The following is a 16,008-nucleotide window of genomic DNA, read 5'->3' on the forward strand; positions in this document are numbered from 1 at the left end:
TATGACGGGAATTTCCTACAGCTATTTCCTAATGGCGATCTACACGGGGCAGGAGCATAGGACGATCGCTCCTGCCCCGAAAGCCCGCTAGATCACCAGGTAAGGCCGGGAAGGCGGCAGGGAGGTAAAAAAATATGTTTTTTAAAATTTTCCTTCTCCCCAGGAAAAAAATTGCGATTATGTGAAATCGCGAATGCAGAAATCGCGAATGGGGAGGGGGAAGTGTAGAAATACAGATGAGAAACTATGACCCTATGCAACCCTGTAAATAACATAACATAAGAGTACTCTTGTATACCGCTACAACCTCATAGATCTGTGCAGTTTACAAGGAAAGAAGACTGCCCATACGCAGCGATATGACAATTCAATAATGAAAAATTGTCTAACGAAAAAAAGGAAGAGTTTTGACAGTTAAGTTCTTCTTTAAAAGATAGGTTTTTAATAGATTCCTGAAGTTAGAACAAGAATAGGAACTGGGGATCAATTTAACAACGCTCTTATCCCAAAGAACAGCCTGGTAAGTTAGAATTCGACTAAAAAAAAAAAATCCTTTATAGCGGAAAAAGTGAAAAATATAATTTCTCGAATAAGGCGTCTACTGTTTGCAAGGAGGAAATGCTCAAGAGATCTAGGTTGGAATTAAACCATGTAGTGTTTTGTAACGAAAACACCCAGGTTTCTCCATGTTGTTTGAACTATTTTCATTTTGTTGTAAGAATTTTGCTTTAATTCCTAGCTTCAGGCCACCGAGTCACTCGGATTCTAGAAACTTCCCTGTTCATAAGTGGAAAATTCATAGTGAACTGCCAGCGATTACTTTACATCTTTGTATGCGTATGCGTGTTCCAGTTGCTAATTTTGGGAAAATAGTTTCTGATTCCAATAATCCCTTCAAAATCAACTGCTATTGGAGATAATAGCTGGTTGTCAGAGTATTAACTGCCCTTGACTTAACTTTTGGCTATTAAATAACAAAAGAATGAGCTGGTAATAAGTTTGCCAGGTGCGTTGAATTATATGAGAAAAATTGAAGGATTTCTGTAATGGAGCACCACTGTCCAGGACAAACCTAGATGTGACTGCCAAACTTATTATCAGTTTGGACTGTAGGTTGGACTAGATTTCAGGGCAAGTAATTCATCAAGTGCATTCCATGTACTTTCTATAATCCATTCTATGCCACGTATTACAAAATAAACAGTATCCTGGATGTCTTTTTCCTGTTCTCTGTGCACAATAAAAATCAAATTTCAGCCACACAAATTTACTTAAGCAAGTTATTTGTTCAAAGTTGTACAGATTTTCAGAAAATCCTAACCCTGTAAGATCACTGAAAATCGAAATACTACTTTAAGAAGGCAGTTTTGATGCATGTAAAATACCTCTTAGAAAAGTACCTCAAGCGTATAACTTGGATGTGGGCAGGATTGGGTGCAGGTTGTATGCAGAGTGCATGTGGAATCGCATGTTTAGTAGGTGCACACAGGTGCACACATGTTTACCTGTGTGCACCCAGGTAATAGACTCTAAGACCTACCGTGGATATGTGAAATGAACACCAAAATAATGTTTACTATGGACCGAGCACCGAACACTTCCCCCATGCCCACAACCCTCCAGCATACCTCCTCAAATCTTCACCGGCAGCGAATGTCATCTCCTTCCTGCTGCTCATGCCAGCCTGAGCTCCCTCCCTCTGATGTCACTTCCTGGTCCCACGCCTTGGATGTGAGCTCAGAAGAAGGGAGCTCAGGCCAGTGTGAGTAGCAGATAGGAGATTTCTGCTCGCTACCGGTGGAGATTTGAGGAGGCACACCGTGGGGGGGACTGTGGGCGCGGTAGAGTAGAGTGGCAGGGGGAGTGCTTGGGCCATGGCAATCCCTGGATAACTGAAACCGCGGATACAGAATCCACAGATACGGGGGCCCGCCTGTACTTTATAAACTATATGCATTTATGTATATTTTGTTTGCGAACAATACTCTTGCTCCCAAACAGGTGTAAATGTCTATGGCTTTAATTTAGCTGTAGGTTTTGTAGAATTTGTATTTGCATTTCACAAAGATATATTGGGGTAAATCTCTCTAGCTCACCTAAAGTTGGCGTTGGAATGATGCATGCTGAGCATGAATTCTATATGGGCAAATGGGAGTGCAGTTGCCATTAGAGAATAGTAGCATAAGTCCACAGTTATATGCATAACTTTACATGCAAGCACTTGCACTAGCAAACGGCTGGAATAATTGCTGGCATCAAAGCTTAGGCAGTTAGGCCCGGATTCTAAGGAAGATGCCCTAGATCGGTGCACCTTGCTGATCTAAGGGCCTATATTTAAATCAGCATAAGCAGCACCAATAACAAGTAACTAATGCTTTATAATTAGCTTAAATTAAAATTAATTAGATGGTAAGTGCCTAACTCAGTAGACGCATACCACTTTCAGGTAGGCACCTAGCCTAAAGCACCTACCAGAAAGTAGGTGTGGTTATAGGCAGATTGTGGGCGGATCTTGGATATGTTTTGCACGTAGGCACTTAAAGTGGACTTAAGCACTGCTATTTCTAATCTAATATAATATTTATGAGTCGCATAAACCTAAGCAAGCTCTAGGCGACTTGGAAAGGAAAAGGATAAATAGGGCAAGGAGAAAGAGGGGGTGGGGGGAGAAGGAGGAGAAGACCTAATGATACTAAGCAAAATAATAGGTTGGTAAAGTGATCTTATAAAGTTAATTGTCAAAGAGCAGCGTTTTCAGTTTTCCCCGGAATTGGGCATGGTTGGTTTCTGTTTTTATTGACTCTGAGATCATTCCAGATTTTGACTCCCAGGAAGGTGAACATGATTTGGAAGATTCTTCTGTACTTGAGATTTTTCGTTGAGGGGAGATTCAGCTGGATCCTGTTGAGTAGTCTGCAAGAGGTGGACCATGCATCGGATAGGAGTTTGATGAGAGGGGCTGCTGAGTTTCTGTAGATTATATAAGTACAAGGGGGCACTCGGAGAAACTGAGAGGGGACAGGTTTAGAACAAACGCGAGGAAGTTCTTTTTTACCCAGAGGGTGGTGGACACATGGAACGCGCTTCTGGAGGTTGTGATAGGCCAGAACACAGTACAGGGGTTCAAGGAAGGTTTGGATAGGTTCCTGGAGGATAAGGGGATTGAGGGGTACAGATAGAAGTCGAGGTAGGTTATAGAAATGGTCAGGAACCACTTCACAGGTCATAGACCTGATGGGCCACCGCGGGAGCGGACCGCTTGGCGCGATGGACCTCTGGTCTGACCCAGTGGAGGCAACTTCTTATGTTCTTAACCTTTGGATCAAAAATTGCCCTTAACTTTCTGGCCGTTTAAATGTACTTACCACAAAATTTTCTTTAGTAAGCTCAGACCGTATTTGAGGGCTGATGCTCTGAAGATAATTTTGCAGTCCATGGTTCTGTCATGTTTAAATTATTGCAGCTTGGTTCTCTTGGGTTTGCCCTTTCCTGGACTTAGAGCGTTGCAGGCTGCGCAAAACTCGCTTGTTTCGGCTAGAGAGGACTGATCACGTAACTGACTTTCATAACAAGCTGTACTGGTTAAAACGGAAAGATCGCATACGCTGTAAACTGTTGGCGACGGTCTATTTGTGTGTGCATGGAATGGCCCCGGAAGGTTTACGCAATATGAAGAAATTGCTGAAGAAACATTTGGTTTTGCAATATGAAATATAGGCATTGAGTTTTGAGCGATGATGATTAGCGCTGGTTGCTGAACTCTTGATGTAATTTTGCGCTATGTATGTTGATGTCTTTAACTATTGTGCGTGTTTTATTTAGAGACTGACACGGGGACACATTTTCCCCCCGTCCCCGTGAGTTTTGTCACTGTCCCCATCCCTGCCCTATTCCGGTAAGCTCTGCCTTAACGGCGCTAGCCTCAAATGCTCATTATTTTAAAGTGTTTGAGGCTTGTGCAGATGTGGATGGAGCTTAGGCATTGGTGGAATGAGGCATTATGACATCACAATGTGAGCTCTAGAATGTTTCTACTTAGGATTTGAAAGGGTTTGAGGCTTGTGCAGATGAGGATGGAGCTTAGTCATTGGTGGAATGAGGCATTATGGCATCACAATCTGTTGCTACTTGTGATTTGAAAGGGTTTGAGGCTTGTGCAGATGAGGACGGAGCTTGCAGGAACGGGGCAGGAAAAGAACTCACGGGGATGGGACGGGAAAATGAGTTTCAGTGGGGATGCAGAAAAATTTGTCCCCATTTCATTCTCTAGTTTTATTGTGAGCCACTTAGTTAAAAACAGGTTATAAATGAATAAAAAAAAGTTTAAAAAGCAAAAAAAACCTATGAGCTGTATCAAATTGCCTCTTTAAATGGATGGTATGACGATCTCCACCTCAAAGAATCCCAAAAGTCTTGTCTCTATAACATCCTTGTATTGCAATCATATCTCTAGACATCCTTGCTCTGTACTAATCTGTTCGCCTTGAATCTTTGTAGGCCTAGTGCAACTCATAAATCCCAGATTTGATTATTTATTTATAAAATTTTATACCATCTAGTTCCTAGGCGGTTTACAATATATCCACATACATAGTAACATAGTCGATGACGGCAGATAAAGACCCGAATGGTCCATCCAATCTGCCCAACCTGATTCAATTTAAATTTTTTCTTCTTAGCTATTTCTGGGCAAGAATCCAAAGCTCTACCCGGTACTGTGCTTGGGTTCCTACTGCCGAAATCTCCGTTAAAACCTACTCTAGCCCATCTACACCCTCCCAGCCATTGAAGCCCTCCCCAGCCCATCCTCCCCCAAACGGCCTTATACAGACTCAGACCATGCTTTAGTTCAATATTTAATATTGTTTTCTGATTGTAGATCCTCTGTGTTCATCCCACGCTTTTTTGAACTCCGTCACCGTTTTCCTCTCCGCCCCCTCTCTCGGGAGCGGATTCCAGGCATCCACCACCCTCTCCGTAAAGTAGAATTTCCTAACATTGCTCTTGAATCTACCACCCCTCAACCTCAAATGATGTCCTCTGCTTTGACCATTTTCCTTTCTCTGGAAAAGATTTTGTTCTAAGTTAATACGCGTCTTCTGCATCCTTTTAGCGTTCCACTTTAAAGTCTGATTGGTCGTGTCACACCCTGAGGCAGCAGATTTGTGAAACGCTGGCCACCCTCAGTGTACCAATCAGCTGAAGATAAGTTGAATCATTTTTCTTCTATCTTTTTGTGTCTTCCATAGCACAGCACAGAGCTTTTTTTCAATTTTGTTGAAGGTTTTTTTGCCAATGAGGTGACCGCCCAACCACCTTTAGAAAACCACTTTTGTGGAGGTGGGAGGGCCCTTGTCTGAGGCTTTTTCCTTCTGTTTCAATTTGTTGCAAAACCTATGCTGTTCTGATATCATATCACTTGACATCAAGCATCAATTGTAATTGAAAGTGACTTTTCATGATATCTGAGTCATTTAGTCAAAAGAACGATGCCATTTATAGAATCATGCCTATCGGTACCTAAGCAGACTTTGGGCTTGATACACTAAAGTCAGCGATTGTCGCACAACCTGTTTTCACACTCATAACCATGCCTACTTTTTAACATAGGTGCAGACTAAGTCCATTTATATATGGGGGGGGAAAACAATAAGCTCGGTAATCTACTAAGAGGAGTGATTGAAGGGAAGCATATGAAAATCAGATAAAATCACTCCAAGAGATATATTAACAGACTTTGCAATGGTGAAACAGCACCACTTTGAGGTCAAAAATATTCTCAAGAGACACAGAGGCAAAAACAAGGAGCCGAAGCCCTAAGAATATCGCCTCGCCACCCAATCATTGCATATTATGAAGTGAAGTGACAAAAAAAATCCAAGTTGATCGCTGCAGTCTAGCACAAAAAAATTGTTTTCCTATACTTTAAAGCAGGGGTGTCCAATGTCGGTCCTCGAGGGCCGCAATCCAGTCGGGTTTTCAGGATTTCCCCAATGAATATGCATGAGTTCTATTTGCATGCACTGCTTTCATTGTATGCTAATAGATCTCATACATATTCATTGGGGAAAACCTGACTGGATTGCGGCCCTCGAGGACCGACATTGGACACCCCTGCTTTAAACTATTTCAAGCTTTAACACTTAGCTTGGTCGAAAGTTCCGACGGGGCCCGTTTCGATCCTGCGTCAGGGAACCGGATGGAGCATTCAGTAAAGCCTTAAAGGTGGTGGTGTGTCAAAAAATGTAAGTGAAATTCCAACACACGAGCCTTCTCCACTGATTCTTGGGGCTTCGGCTCCTTGTTTTTGCCTCTGTGTCTCTGAGCATATTTTTGACCTCAAAGTGTTGCTGTTTCACCATTGCAAAGTCTGTTAATATATCTCTTGGGAGTGATTTTATCGGATTTTCATACTTTTTAACACAGGTGTCGTTAGGCATCCTTAGACATGGGAAGGCCGCCTCCACTTAGGCATCACTAGGTGTCCTATGAGTTTAAACTCTTAAGTTGTTGTTGGGAGGTTTTTTGATTGGCTAAAAACCAGCCAATTAAGCCAATTAAAAAAAAATCAAAATTAGGCACGGATCCCAAATTTAGACGTCACTAGGTTGCTGCAATCAGGGTGCCTAATGTAGGCATTGTTTATAGCAGTGGTTCCCAACCCTGTCCTGGAGGAACACCAGGCCAATTGGGTTTTCAGGCTAGCCCTAATGAATATGCATGAAGCAAATTTGCATGCCTATCACTTCCATCCTATGCAAATCTCTCTCATGCATATTCATTAGGGCTAGCCTGAAAACCCGATTGGCCTGGTGTTCCTCCAGGACAGGGTTGGGAATCACTGGCTAACGTGTTTTCTTGGCATTTGGCATGTTTTTAAAAATCTTTTTTCAAGGGGATTTATATTAAGTTGCAGTGTTTGTAGGGCTGCTTTTACATACTGTTTGTTGAAGTGCTATTTTTGCCCTATTTTGATGTGGTTTTGTAAAAAATTTACTTTGATATTTCTACATTATTTTTCCTATTTGCATAACAAATTGTTTTAGAGCTCTGCTTTCGATTGTGTTGTCTTGCTTTGATGTGTAATTTAATTTATAACATTTTATTGAAGGAAATAATATAATACAAATAGATTTCATTTCAATTAGAATTACAAATATCATATTTACATAAATATTTCTAGCATTCCTTCAAAATAAATTTTCATATGATCCTAATCAACCCCCCTACTACCCCTCACCTCCCCTTCCCCTCATTCCCCTCCCTTTTCCCCTCCCCCTTTCACTGTATAACATTTTATTAAAGGAATTATACAAATATACAAGTTAAAAAATATGATACATATTAATTCATAACAATTAAATTCATAAAAATATTTGTCAAACATTGTTCTATTATTCCTCCAAAATATATTTTCTACTATAAACCTCAATACATTCTCAAATTTAAACCCCTTTTTAATTCCTCAATTCCCTCCTTTTCCCTTCCCAGCCCCCCCTTAATTATACGTAAACCTTTTATCAAAGAAATGAAATAATCCAAAAATTGATGTGTAAATTATACATCCAGTAGCTACCTCCAGTTTGTACTGTATTTTTCCAGAGTTTGCTTTTATGGTTGACTTTACATCTTTTGCGTTTGTTAGTCATGATTTTAGTTACGGTTTTTCACCTTGAGCTAACAGCAGAAAGGTGGAAAACAAATGCGTGCCCTAGTCTAGTGAAAAATGGACACCCTTTCAGCTTCATCCGTGTCTCGAACTATTCTTCATGCTGATCAATGACAGCCATTTGTTGGAATTATAGCACTTGTAGATTGAATGCCGTTTTGTTACTCATCTGTCCTAAGTTAGGTTATTTGCCTTTCTCCTCTTTAGATAAAGCTAGGGCTCCTTTTATTAGGTACACAGTTGTAGTTTGATTATTTATAGATTAAAGCAGAGCTTTAAACATAAATCTGCAAAATGGATTCAGTCGCCCCAAGGACAATATTCCAGTGCTGCTTTCCTGAAGATAAACATTGACAAAGATTTATGTGCCATCTCTTCAGGATAATCAATTTGTGTACTTTCTCTTTTGTTAAGAGATAAAAAGGGTTTTTTGGGGTTGTTGTTTTTTACTTTGCCTTTTCAAGTTTTTTACTAAGGCATCAAAAAGAAAAATCGATCCTTTTTAGTGCTTTTTTTCATTGGGTTCTGAAATTAGAAAGTCAGAATCTTACCCCCTCTTTTACAACGGTGCGTTAAGCTTTTCAGCGTGCTAAATGGGATGGAAGGGGGGGAATGAAAAGATTTGGAAGGAAGGGGTAGGGAGGGAGGAAGGGTGGGGGAAAGGGAAGGGAAGGGGACAGTGGGGGTGATAGGGGGGTCTATGGTTTATGATATAAAATGTTTGGAGGAATGATAGACTTTTATAGAATGTATGTATTAGAATTTTAACATTTCTGAAATTGGGTAAAGCAGGGGTGTCCAACCTGCGGCCCGAGGGCCCGCAGGTGGCCCCGTGAAGTATTTTGTGCGGCTCCAATCAAAAGTGATGCAGTGTTTTCCTCTGCTGCCCCCTGGTGTTTACCGACTTGCCGGCTCCCTCCTCTGTCTTGCTGCAGCGTTTGTGCGGCCCCAGAAACATTTTTTCCAGCCAATATGGCCCAGGGAAGCCAAAAGGTTGGACATCCCTGGTGTAAAGCATTTCTTTATGTATACTAGAAAGGTATTTTTACTTTATTCCTTCAATAAAAATGTTTGAAACATAAATGCCTCATTTAAAAAAAAAAAAAAAAATCACATGCTAAACACCGACACGTGCATGTTATCCTATGGACGGTCAGCGTCTAAATCCATGCTAAAACCCTTAGTGCGACTTTGTAAAAGAAGGCCTTAGTCTTGAGAGACTATGTATTAAAATGTGCGCATACTTCACAATTTCATAGGCACAGTTGTGATCTTGTTGGCACACACCGAAAGATGCTGTACATAAAAGACCACACGATGTTTTGAAAGCCCTCCCCCCCCCCACAGACACACACACACTACTCCCCACCCCTGTCAGCAGCGCAATTAGCATCTCTCCCTGCAGTTTCCTTCCTCGCCTGCTTCCCTTTGAAATTGCATAGACCAGGGGTTGGGAACTCCGGTCCTCGAGAGCCGTATTCCAGTCGGGTTTTCAGGATTTCCCCAATGAATATGCATGAGATCTATTTACATGCACTGCTTTCAATGCATATTCATTGGGGAAATCCTGAAAACTCGACTGGAATACGGCTCTCGAGGACCGGAGTTCCCTACCCCTGGCTTAGACCACAGGTGTCAAAGTCGGTCCTCGAGGGCCAGAATCCAGTCGGGTTTTCAGGATTTCCCCAATGAATCTGCATGAGATCTATTTGCATGCACTGCTTTCAATGCATATTCATTGGGGAAATCCTGAAAACTCGACTGGAATACGGCTCTCGAGGACCGGAGTTCCCTACCCCTGGCTTGGACAGTAACAGCAGCACAGCAATGTCTCTGCACGCTGCCTGCCAGCTCCCTCTGACCTTTCTCATCTTCGAGGATACAGGAAATAGCATCAGAGTGGGGTAGGACAGGTCTGATAGATCCTCTGATCAGGAGGTGCCTAGACCAGGGGTGGGCAATTCCGGTCCTCGAGGGCCAGAATCCAGTCGGGTTTTCAGGATTTCCCCAATGAATATGCATGAGATCTATTTGCATGCACTGCTCTCAATGCATATTCATTGGGGAAATCCTGAAAACCCGACTGGATCCCGGCCCTCGAGGACCGGAGTTGCCTACCCCTGGCCTAGACGCTGCTGCCTTTGCAACTTTGAAGGTACGAGGAAGCGGGTGCAGGAGAAAGATGCCGTTCATGCTTTTTTTTACCTGCAGATTTTCATTTGAGGTTTTTGACGTCATCCGCTCTGCTTTTCTTGCCGAGAGCCCTCTGCTCCGGAAGCTCCTCCCTCCAGCCTCTTTTTCACGTCTGGCCTTGGCAGCCGTTGCAAGTTGGCGGCTTCTTGTTCACGGACTTCGTTTAGCGCTGGTTCATGACGAAGGGGCATTTTGAAGTCCCCGAAATCTCGCTGGGTTGAACCACTCATGACGTTTAAGTAACTTCTTTCATCCCGGCGCTAAATGAACTACCTGCTGGAACAAGCTAAATACTTGTTCTTTACTTTAACAATATTCCGAGGGGCTGGGACTGTTCTCTTGCTTCACTCAGCGATTTTGCCATTAATTGTTCCACCGCTATTTTGTTTAAAAGAAGTGATTTTTGCATTTTAAGTTCCACTTTAATTAAGCACGCACGCGTGAGCTTTCTGATTAGGCTCATGGCACTTGGATTTAAGCCTGTGAGGGACATTTGTTTGCCTACCCTGTTAGCTTACTTCTCCACGCTGAGGGGGCGTACCGCAAAAATGTATTATTATTTTCACTGTTTATTTAAAATTGTGGGACAATATCTGGCTGCTGTGTGTGTGCTTGGGGACGTGTCTATTGGCCCAGCTGCTTATTTTTTTGGTGTCTTTCAAGTATCCTGTTGCAGCATTTTTGAGATATAGCTGCGTTAGGGCTTTAACGCCTGGAATAGCGCACGCTAGCTGCTCCCTTGAGCAGGCAGTAGTTTCTCGGCTAGCACGCGCTAATCCGGTGCGTGCACTAAAAACACTAGCGCACCTTCGTAAAAGGAGCCCATGGTTTCTGACTGATGACCTGAGCGGGGCAGGAAGCCATTTTATGGTTCTTGTAAAAAAGGCTTTAGAATGCAGGAAAGACCCAGGTAAGAGTGAACTAAGGCCACTTTTTTTTTTTTTAATTTTTATTGCAGCTTAGTAAAAGGGATCCAAATTTAGAAGCATAAATCCTTTCAGTTTCAGGCCCCTGGTGAATAAATGAGGGATTCTGTGAAGCTGGAGCATGGATTAGAACACAATTAAATTGCAAATTAGTCCAGGAAAGGTTTTCATAATCTGAAGATAGGTACAATTATTTTAAGTACTTTATAATTGCCATTGCTATGGACCCTGTGGTTTTCAGAGTTCTAAATATGGCTTCACGGAGCTCATCTTGATGGACTTAAGACACAAATGTGGTGGAGATTATGTTTTTGATGAAAACTATGATTTTATTAATCTATCTTCTTGTAGGGTTGATGCACGTGTACAAAATGATGACTGTTGGGACTGATGATTGACAGTTTTGGAGCTTGCTTGACTGTATACAATATTTAAGAGGAGGGAAATTTAATGGCGACACCAGGAAGTACTTCTTCACGGAAAGAGTGATAGATCGCTGGAACAAGCTTCCAGTGCAGGTGGTCAAGGCCACCAGCGTGCCTGACTTTAAGAATAAATGGGACACCTACGTAGGATCACTAAGAAGGTCGAGTTAAAGAGTTGGGTCATTAGCACACAGACTAAATTGGGTGGGTCAGTAGAGTGGGCAGACTTGATGGGCTATAGCCCTTTTCTGCCGTCATCTTTCTATGTTTCTATGAGCTCCTACTCTGGGTCGTCTTCTGATACCATATTCTTCTTTTAGGACTCTTAGATCAACAGAACAGCATTTGACGACTATCCCTTCTTTAAAAGTAATAGGTACTGGTTTCACCAGATAGTCTGAACATCTCAATTTTTAGAATCTTCTAAAGATTTGATAACCAAACGTGCCACATTATTGGTAACCTTTAAATCGGAGATGGAAAAACAGCAAATTCTTAAATTGTACTTTGTAAAGAAGAAATCACTGTTCTGTGGACAATTGAATATTTTTCCAGATGTGTCCAGACAGACATAGTTTAGGAGAAGGTCATTTTTACAGCTTAAACCTCAAATTTTGGCTTTGGGAGCTGCATTTTTCCTAAAATTCCCTTGTAAGTGCCTTGTAACATGTGGGAATGACAAATTTATCTTTGTAGATCCATTACAGTTGGAAAATTTCTTGAAAGATAAACCTGTGCAGAAAATTTCAGATACTAATTTGGTAGAAGATAAAAAGTGACTTATTTGATTGAGGCCTATTTTGCCTGCCAGGAATACTCTATTTTTACTTTGTTTTATAACTAAAGTGTAGTAGTATTTGACTCCATTAATGTGGACTGGAATTGATGTATATTTTTTCCGGATAAGATTTATTTTAATGTATGACATTGTTTATTTTCCTGTATTTTGTTATCTTTTAGTAACAAAAATCAATAAAGTATAAAGTTAAAAAAAAAAAAAAGTAATAGGTACTAGGAGATCTTCTATTTTTTCGGTTATAGCACCTCTGCTCTGGAACAACCTACCAAACTACTTACGTGATGAACCCTCATTAGAAAAATTCAAAAGCTCTTTAAAAAAGGTTCTTGTATAAGGACGCATTTGAGACATCCATTATTAATGCTTATGCTCTAATTCCTAATTTTAATCAGACCTTATGTATAGGTCGCAATTTCCCTTATCCTCTCTTTTAGGCTTAGCCATGCTTTCATGATTATTCTTTGTTACCCTCCAGATGGGTTTTTTTCCCCTAAATGTTTCTTTATTATCTTTAAAGATTGTAGTTCATCCCCCTCTCCTTTTGTATCGTATATACTATACATTTATTTGTATTAAATTGTTTTATTTTTTGTCTCCTATTTTTAAATTGTCATACGCATTGAAGTACTTGACATTGCGTGTACAATAAATTTTTAATAAACTTGAAACTTCTGAGAGTCCCTCATTTTTCCGCAAGATGGGAATTTTTGTTTGGATATTTTATAAAGGCAGCATAGGTGCCTATATACCCAGAACTCTTCCCTGCACATACATTTATATTTACTCTAAGGAAGGTATAAATATGTAAATGTACATTATTTCCCCCATTTCATAACAGACTACTTAAATATATGCACCGATTGCATGTATAAATTTATAGAATACTGCCCTCTGCATGGGTAAGTGTAAAGTCATGTATGTAAACAGCATCATGCATGCATAAAACTCTATTCTGTAATTGTACACTCTGAATGACAATAGGGTAGTCGTTCCTCATATTTTGAAGGCCCCTCTTGCCTCAACTAGAGATTGTGTATTTTTGTATTTAATTCCACGGTTATGGATCAGTTTGCCCACAGAACTGAAGAAAGAAGAATCGTATATAAATTTTAAAAGACATTTAAAAGCCCATTTTTGCAATTGAAGAAATGAGTTTGAGACTACAGTCCGTACTTTATTCATTTATTTTTAATAAAATTTTTGGTTTGTCTTAATTTTTTTTATTATTGATATTTTGATTGTTCTGGAATATTATGTTTGTTTTAAAATTCTTTTTCTCTGGTTCTGTTCTTTTCTATTTTGAGTGGAGTTCTTTTCAAAATTGTTTTCTATTATGCATTGTAAACGGCTTGGATCCTTTTTTGATATATAGGCGGTATATAAAGTTTTCAATAAACATAAACACTAGAGTTATCAGACATCCGGGAAAACCTGGACAAGTCCTCTTTTTGGAGGAATGTCCAGGTGACCAGATAATAATAATAATAATAACTTTATTTTTATATACCGCCAGCTATCTTGCGACTTCTAGGCGGTTTACAATATAAGAAACTGTAAATACAATAAAGAGAAACTATACGTACAATGAATTAAAGAGTATAGCAGTGTACATCTCGTACAACGATTATAGAGAATAGCAATATACATCTGATGACATTAATAATGTTAACGACAGTTTGTGTGTTGCAAGGCCAGGAAGTGCCAAGCTGTTTGCACAGAAGTAGACATATTCCGTAAATTGAATAGAGTGTTCATGGTTAGTGATTAGGGGTTGGGGTTAAACAGTTTGCAAGTTCAGGTATGTGATGATGTTACGAGGGGGGTTGATGTTCCAGATGGATTAAAAACAAACAATCAGCTGTTTGTTCAGGTTTTTGAAGCGTGCCGTGCTCTGGGCCACATCTGGAATGCCTCTGAGCATGTGTGGATGTCACATGATGACTTCACATGTCAGCCTTAGTAAAAGAGGGGGTTTATAAGTTAATTACCTGAATAGAAAACAAAAAAAGGGTTCCACCAAAGAGATTCCACAAGGAAAACAGCAGCGCAAACACAAAAGAAACTGTGGAATTGATGATCCTGTCAGAAGTAATTGCTGCTTTTTATGGGGACGGGCGGGGATGGAGGGAATTCCTTGCGGGGATGGGTGGGGACGGAGAGGATCCTGACAGGAATGGGTGGGGACGGAGAGGATCCTGACGGAGACAGGTGGGGACGGAGAGGATCCTGATGGGGACAGGTGGGGACGGAGAGGATCATGGCGGGGATGGGTGGGATTTCTGTCCCCATGCAACTCTCTAGTGCCAGTCTAGGTGCCTAACTTAATTTTTTTTTCATTGTCTTAATTGGCGCTGTTAATGAAAGTGCCATTTTAAAACCAATTAAAAACTGGTTTAAAATACAGTTAGCCCATAGGGCTTATATTCTATAAAAGGCACCTTAAGTTAGATACTGGTAGGCGCCCTACTGGCGCCCAACTTAAGTGGAAAATGCCATTTAAAAGCAATTAAAATCATTAAAAAGAAATGTAGGCGCCTACCGGCACCTGCATTGCAGCTGTGGAGGCGCTTTATGATGCCCTAATGCCACGGCAGACGTGGATAATGTCAGAAGTGGCTTTAAGCATCACAAAGTGCCTTCGTAGCCACGATTCACATGAAGGGTAGGCGCCAGAAATGTCGACCCTTAAAACCCTGGCCTCCTTTTCTGGCACTTACCCTTCACAAAGCCGCAGCTCCATAAATGGTACCTTTGCGTGGTTGACTGCTTTTTAGGTGGCCGCTGCTGCTGGTACCATTTATAGAATCCGACCCTATGTGTCTAACCAACAACTTCAATGTAGGCATCTACACCAACACACCTACTAGTAAGTAGCCATGGTTAGGCATGGATTTTTGGGTGGAGTTTGGGGGTGGATTGTGGTAAGCACCTAACTTAAGGCATTGATATATTAAGCCGAGAAAACCCTGACTTAATATACCGATGTCTAAGTTGCTTATACCGACTGGCGTCTACGTTGATGTAGGCACCGCTAAGTGTGGCTCTGCAACTGGTGTCTAAATTTAATTTACATGTGATAGATGCTGTTTTCCTAAGTGCTTACTGAGTTAGAATCTGGCCCGATCTTTTCATGAGCCTACATTTCATTCATGTATACGCTACTCAATTTTTAAGAGCGATTTTCTGTACGTAAAACATGCTTTACATGTGGAAAGTGCTATATCCAATTATCCTCTAAATGCATGGGATGGATTTACCAGACACAAAATGTCATGGCATTTGTTTAAAACCGTGCATCGATGCAATAAATGTTAATTGATTTTGTTCCTTACTTTCAGGTTCGCATGTTTACATATTTAATAGGAAGAGAAGCTGCTTTTGCTGATAACCTCAAATGGATGGCATGTGCTAACAAAGGTTAGTGAGCGGTCCTTAAAAATGAAACTCTGTTTTCCTCCAATTCGTGATAAGATCTGATGACTTAGGGTCTGAATCCTTATAAAAGACCAATAGGAAAGATATTGTTATACAGTACTCCCCCGAAATTCGCGGGGTTCCGTTCCAGGAGCACCCGTGAATTTTGAAAGACCACGAATATTGGATGTGGTTTTGGAGCGGATCGGAGGCGGGAGAGGGCTGCAGGGGCGGCGGCGGGTGCCTAGGTAAGTCAAGAGAACTTTAAAACAGTTTGTCTCATTGAAAATGAAACCATCACAAGAACGGATCAGAGGCGGGAGAGGGCTGTAGGGGTGGCGGCAGGCCAGGCCGGAAGAGGCGGTCTGAAAGTACTGCAAATGACTGAGTCCGCGAATCGCAGACTGCAAATTTGCGGGGGAGTACTGTATAGGAGATTTTGACCAGAGCTTTAAAGATTTTGCTTGGCCAGTGGTTCATTGATAATATTGTAACATTAGCTAGGCTGAGAATGTTGAATAGTCATCAATTCTAGGATATAGAGCACAGGTGTCAAAGTCGGTCCTCGAGGGCCAGAATCCA

The 16,008-nt window shown here is 41.1% G+C and overlaps 1 protein-coding gene across 5 annotated transcripts in view; it reads left to right on the forward strand.

The window, feature by feature from the left end:
• Positions 1 to 16,008, forward strand: part of CACNA2D3 (calcium voltage-gated channel auxiliary subunit alpha2delta 3) — a 797,511-nt gene that overhangs the window by 474,246 nt on the left and 307,257 nt on the right. For all 5 annotated transcript variants that reach the window (XM_033926567.1, XM_033926568.1, XM_033926569.1 and 2 more), the window contains exon 12: positions 15,351 to 15,429. In XM_033926567.1, the coding sequence (XP_033782458.1) occupies positions 15,351 to 15,429 (79 nt within the window). The remainder of the gene's footprint in view (positions 1 to 15,350; positions 15,430 to 16,008) is intronic.

This window comes from Geotrypetes seraphini, chromosome 17 (assembly GCF_902459505.1).
Source record: "Geotrypetes seraphini chromosome 17, aGeoSer1.1, whole genome shotgun sequence".
NCBI lineage: Eukaryota > Metazoa > Chordata > Amphibia > Gymnophiona > Dermophiidae > Geotrypetes > Geotrypetes seraphini.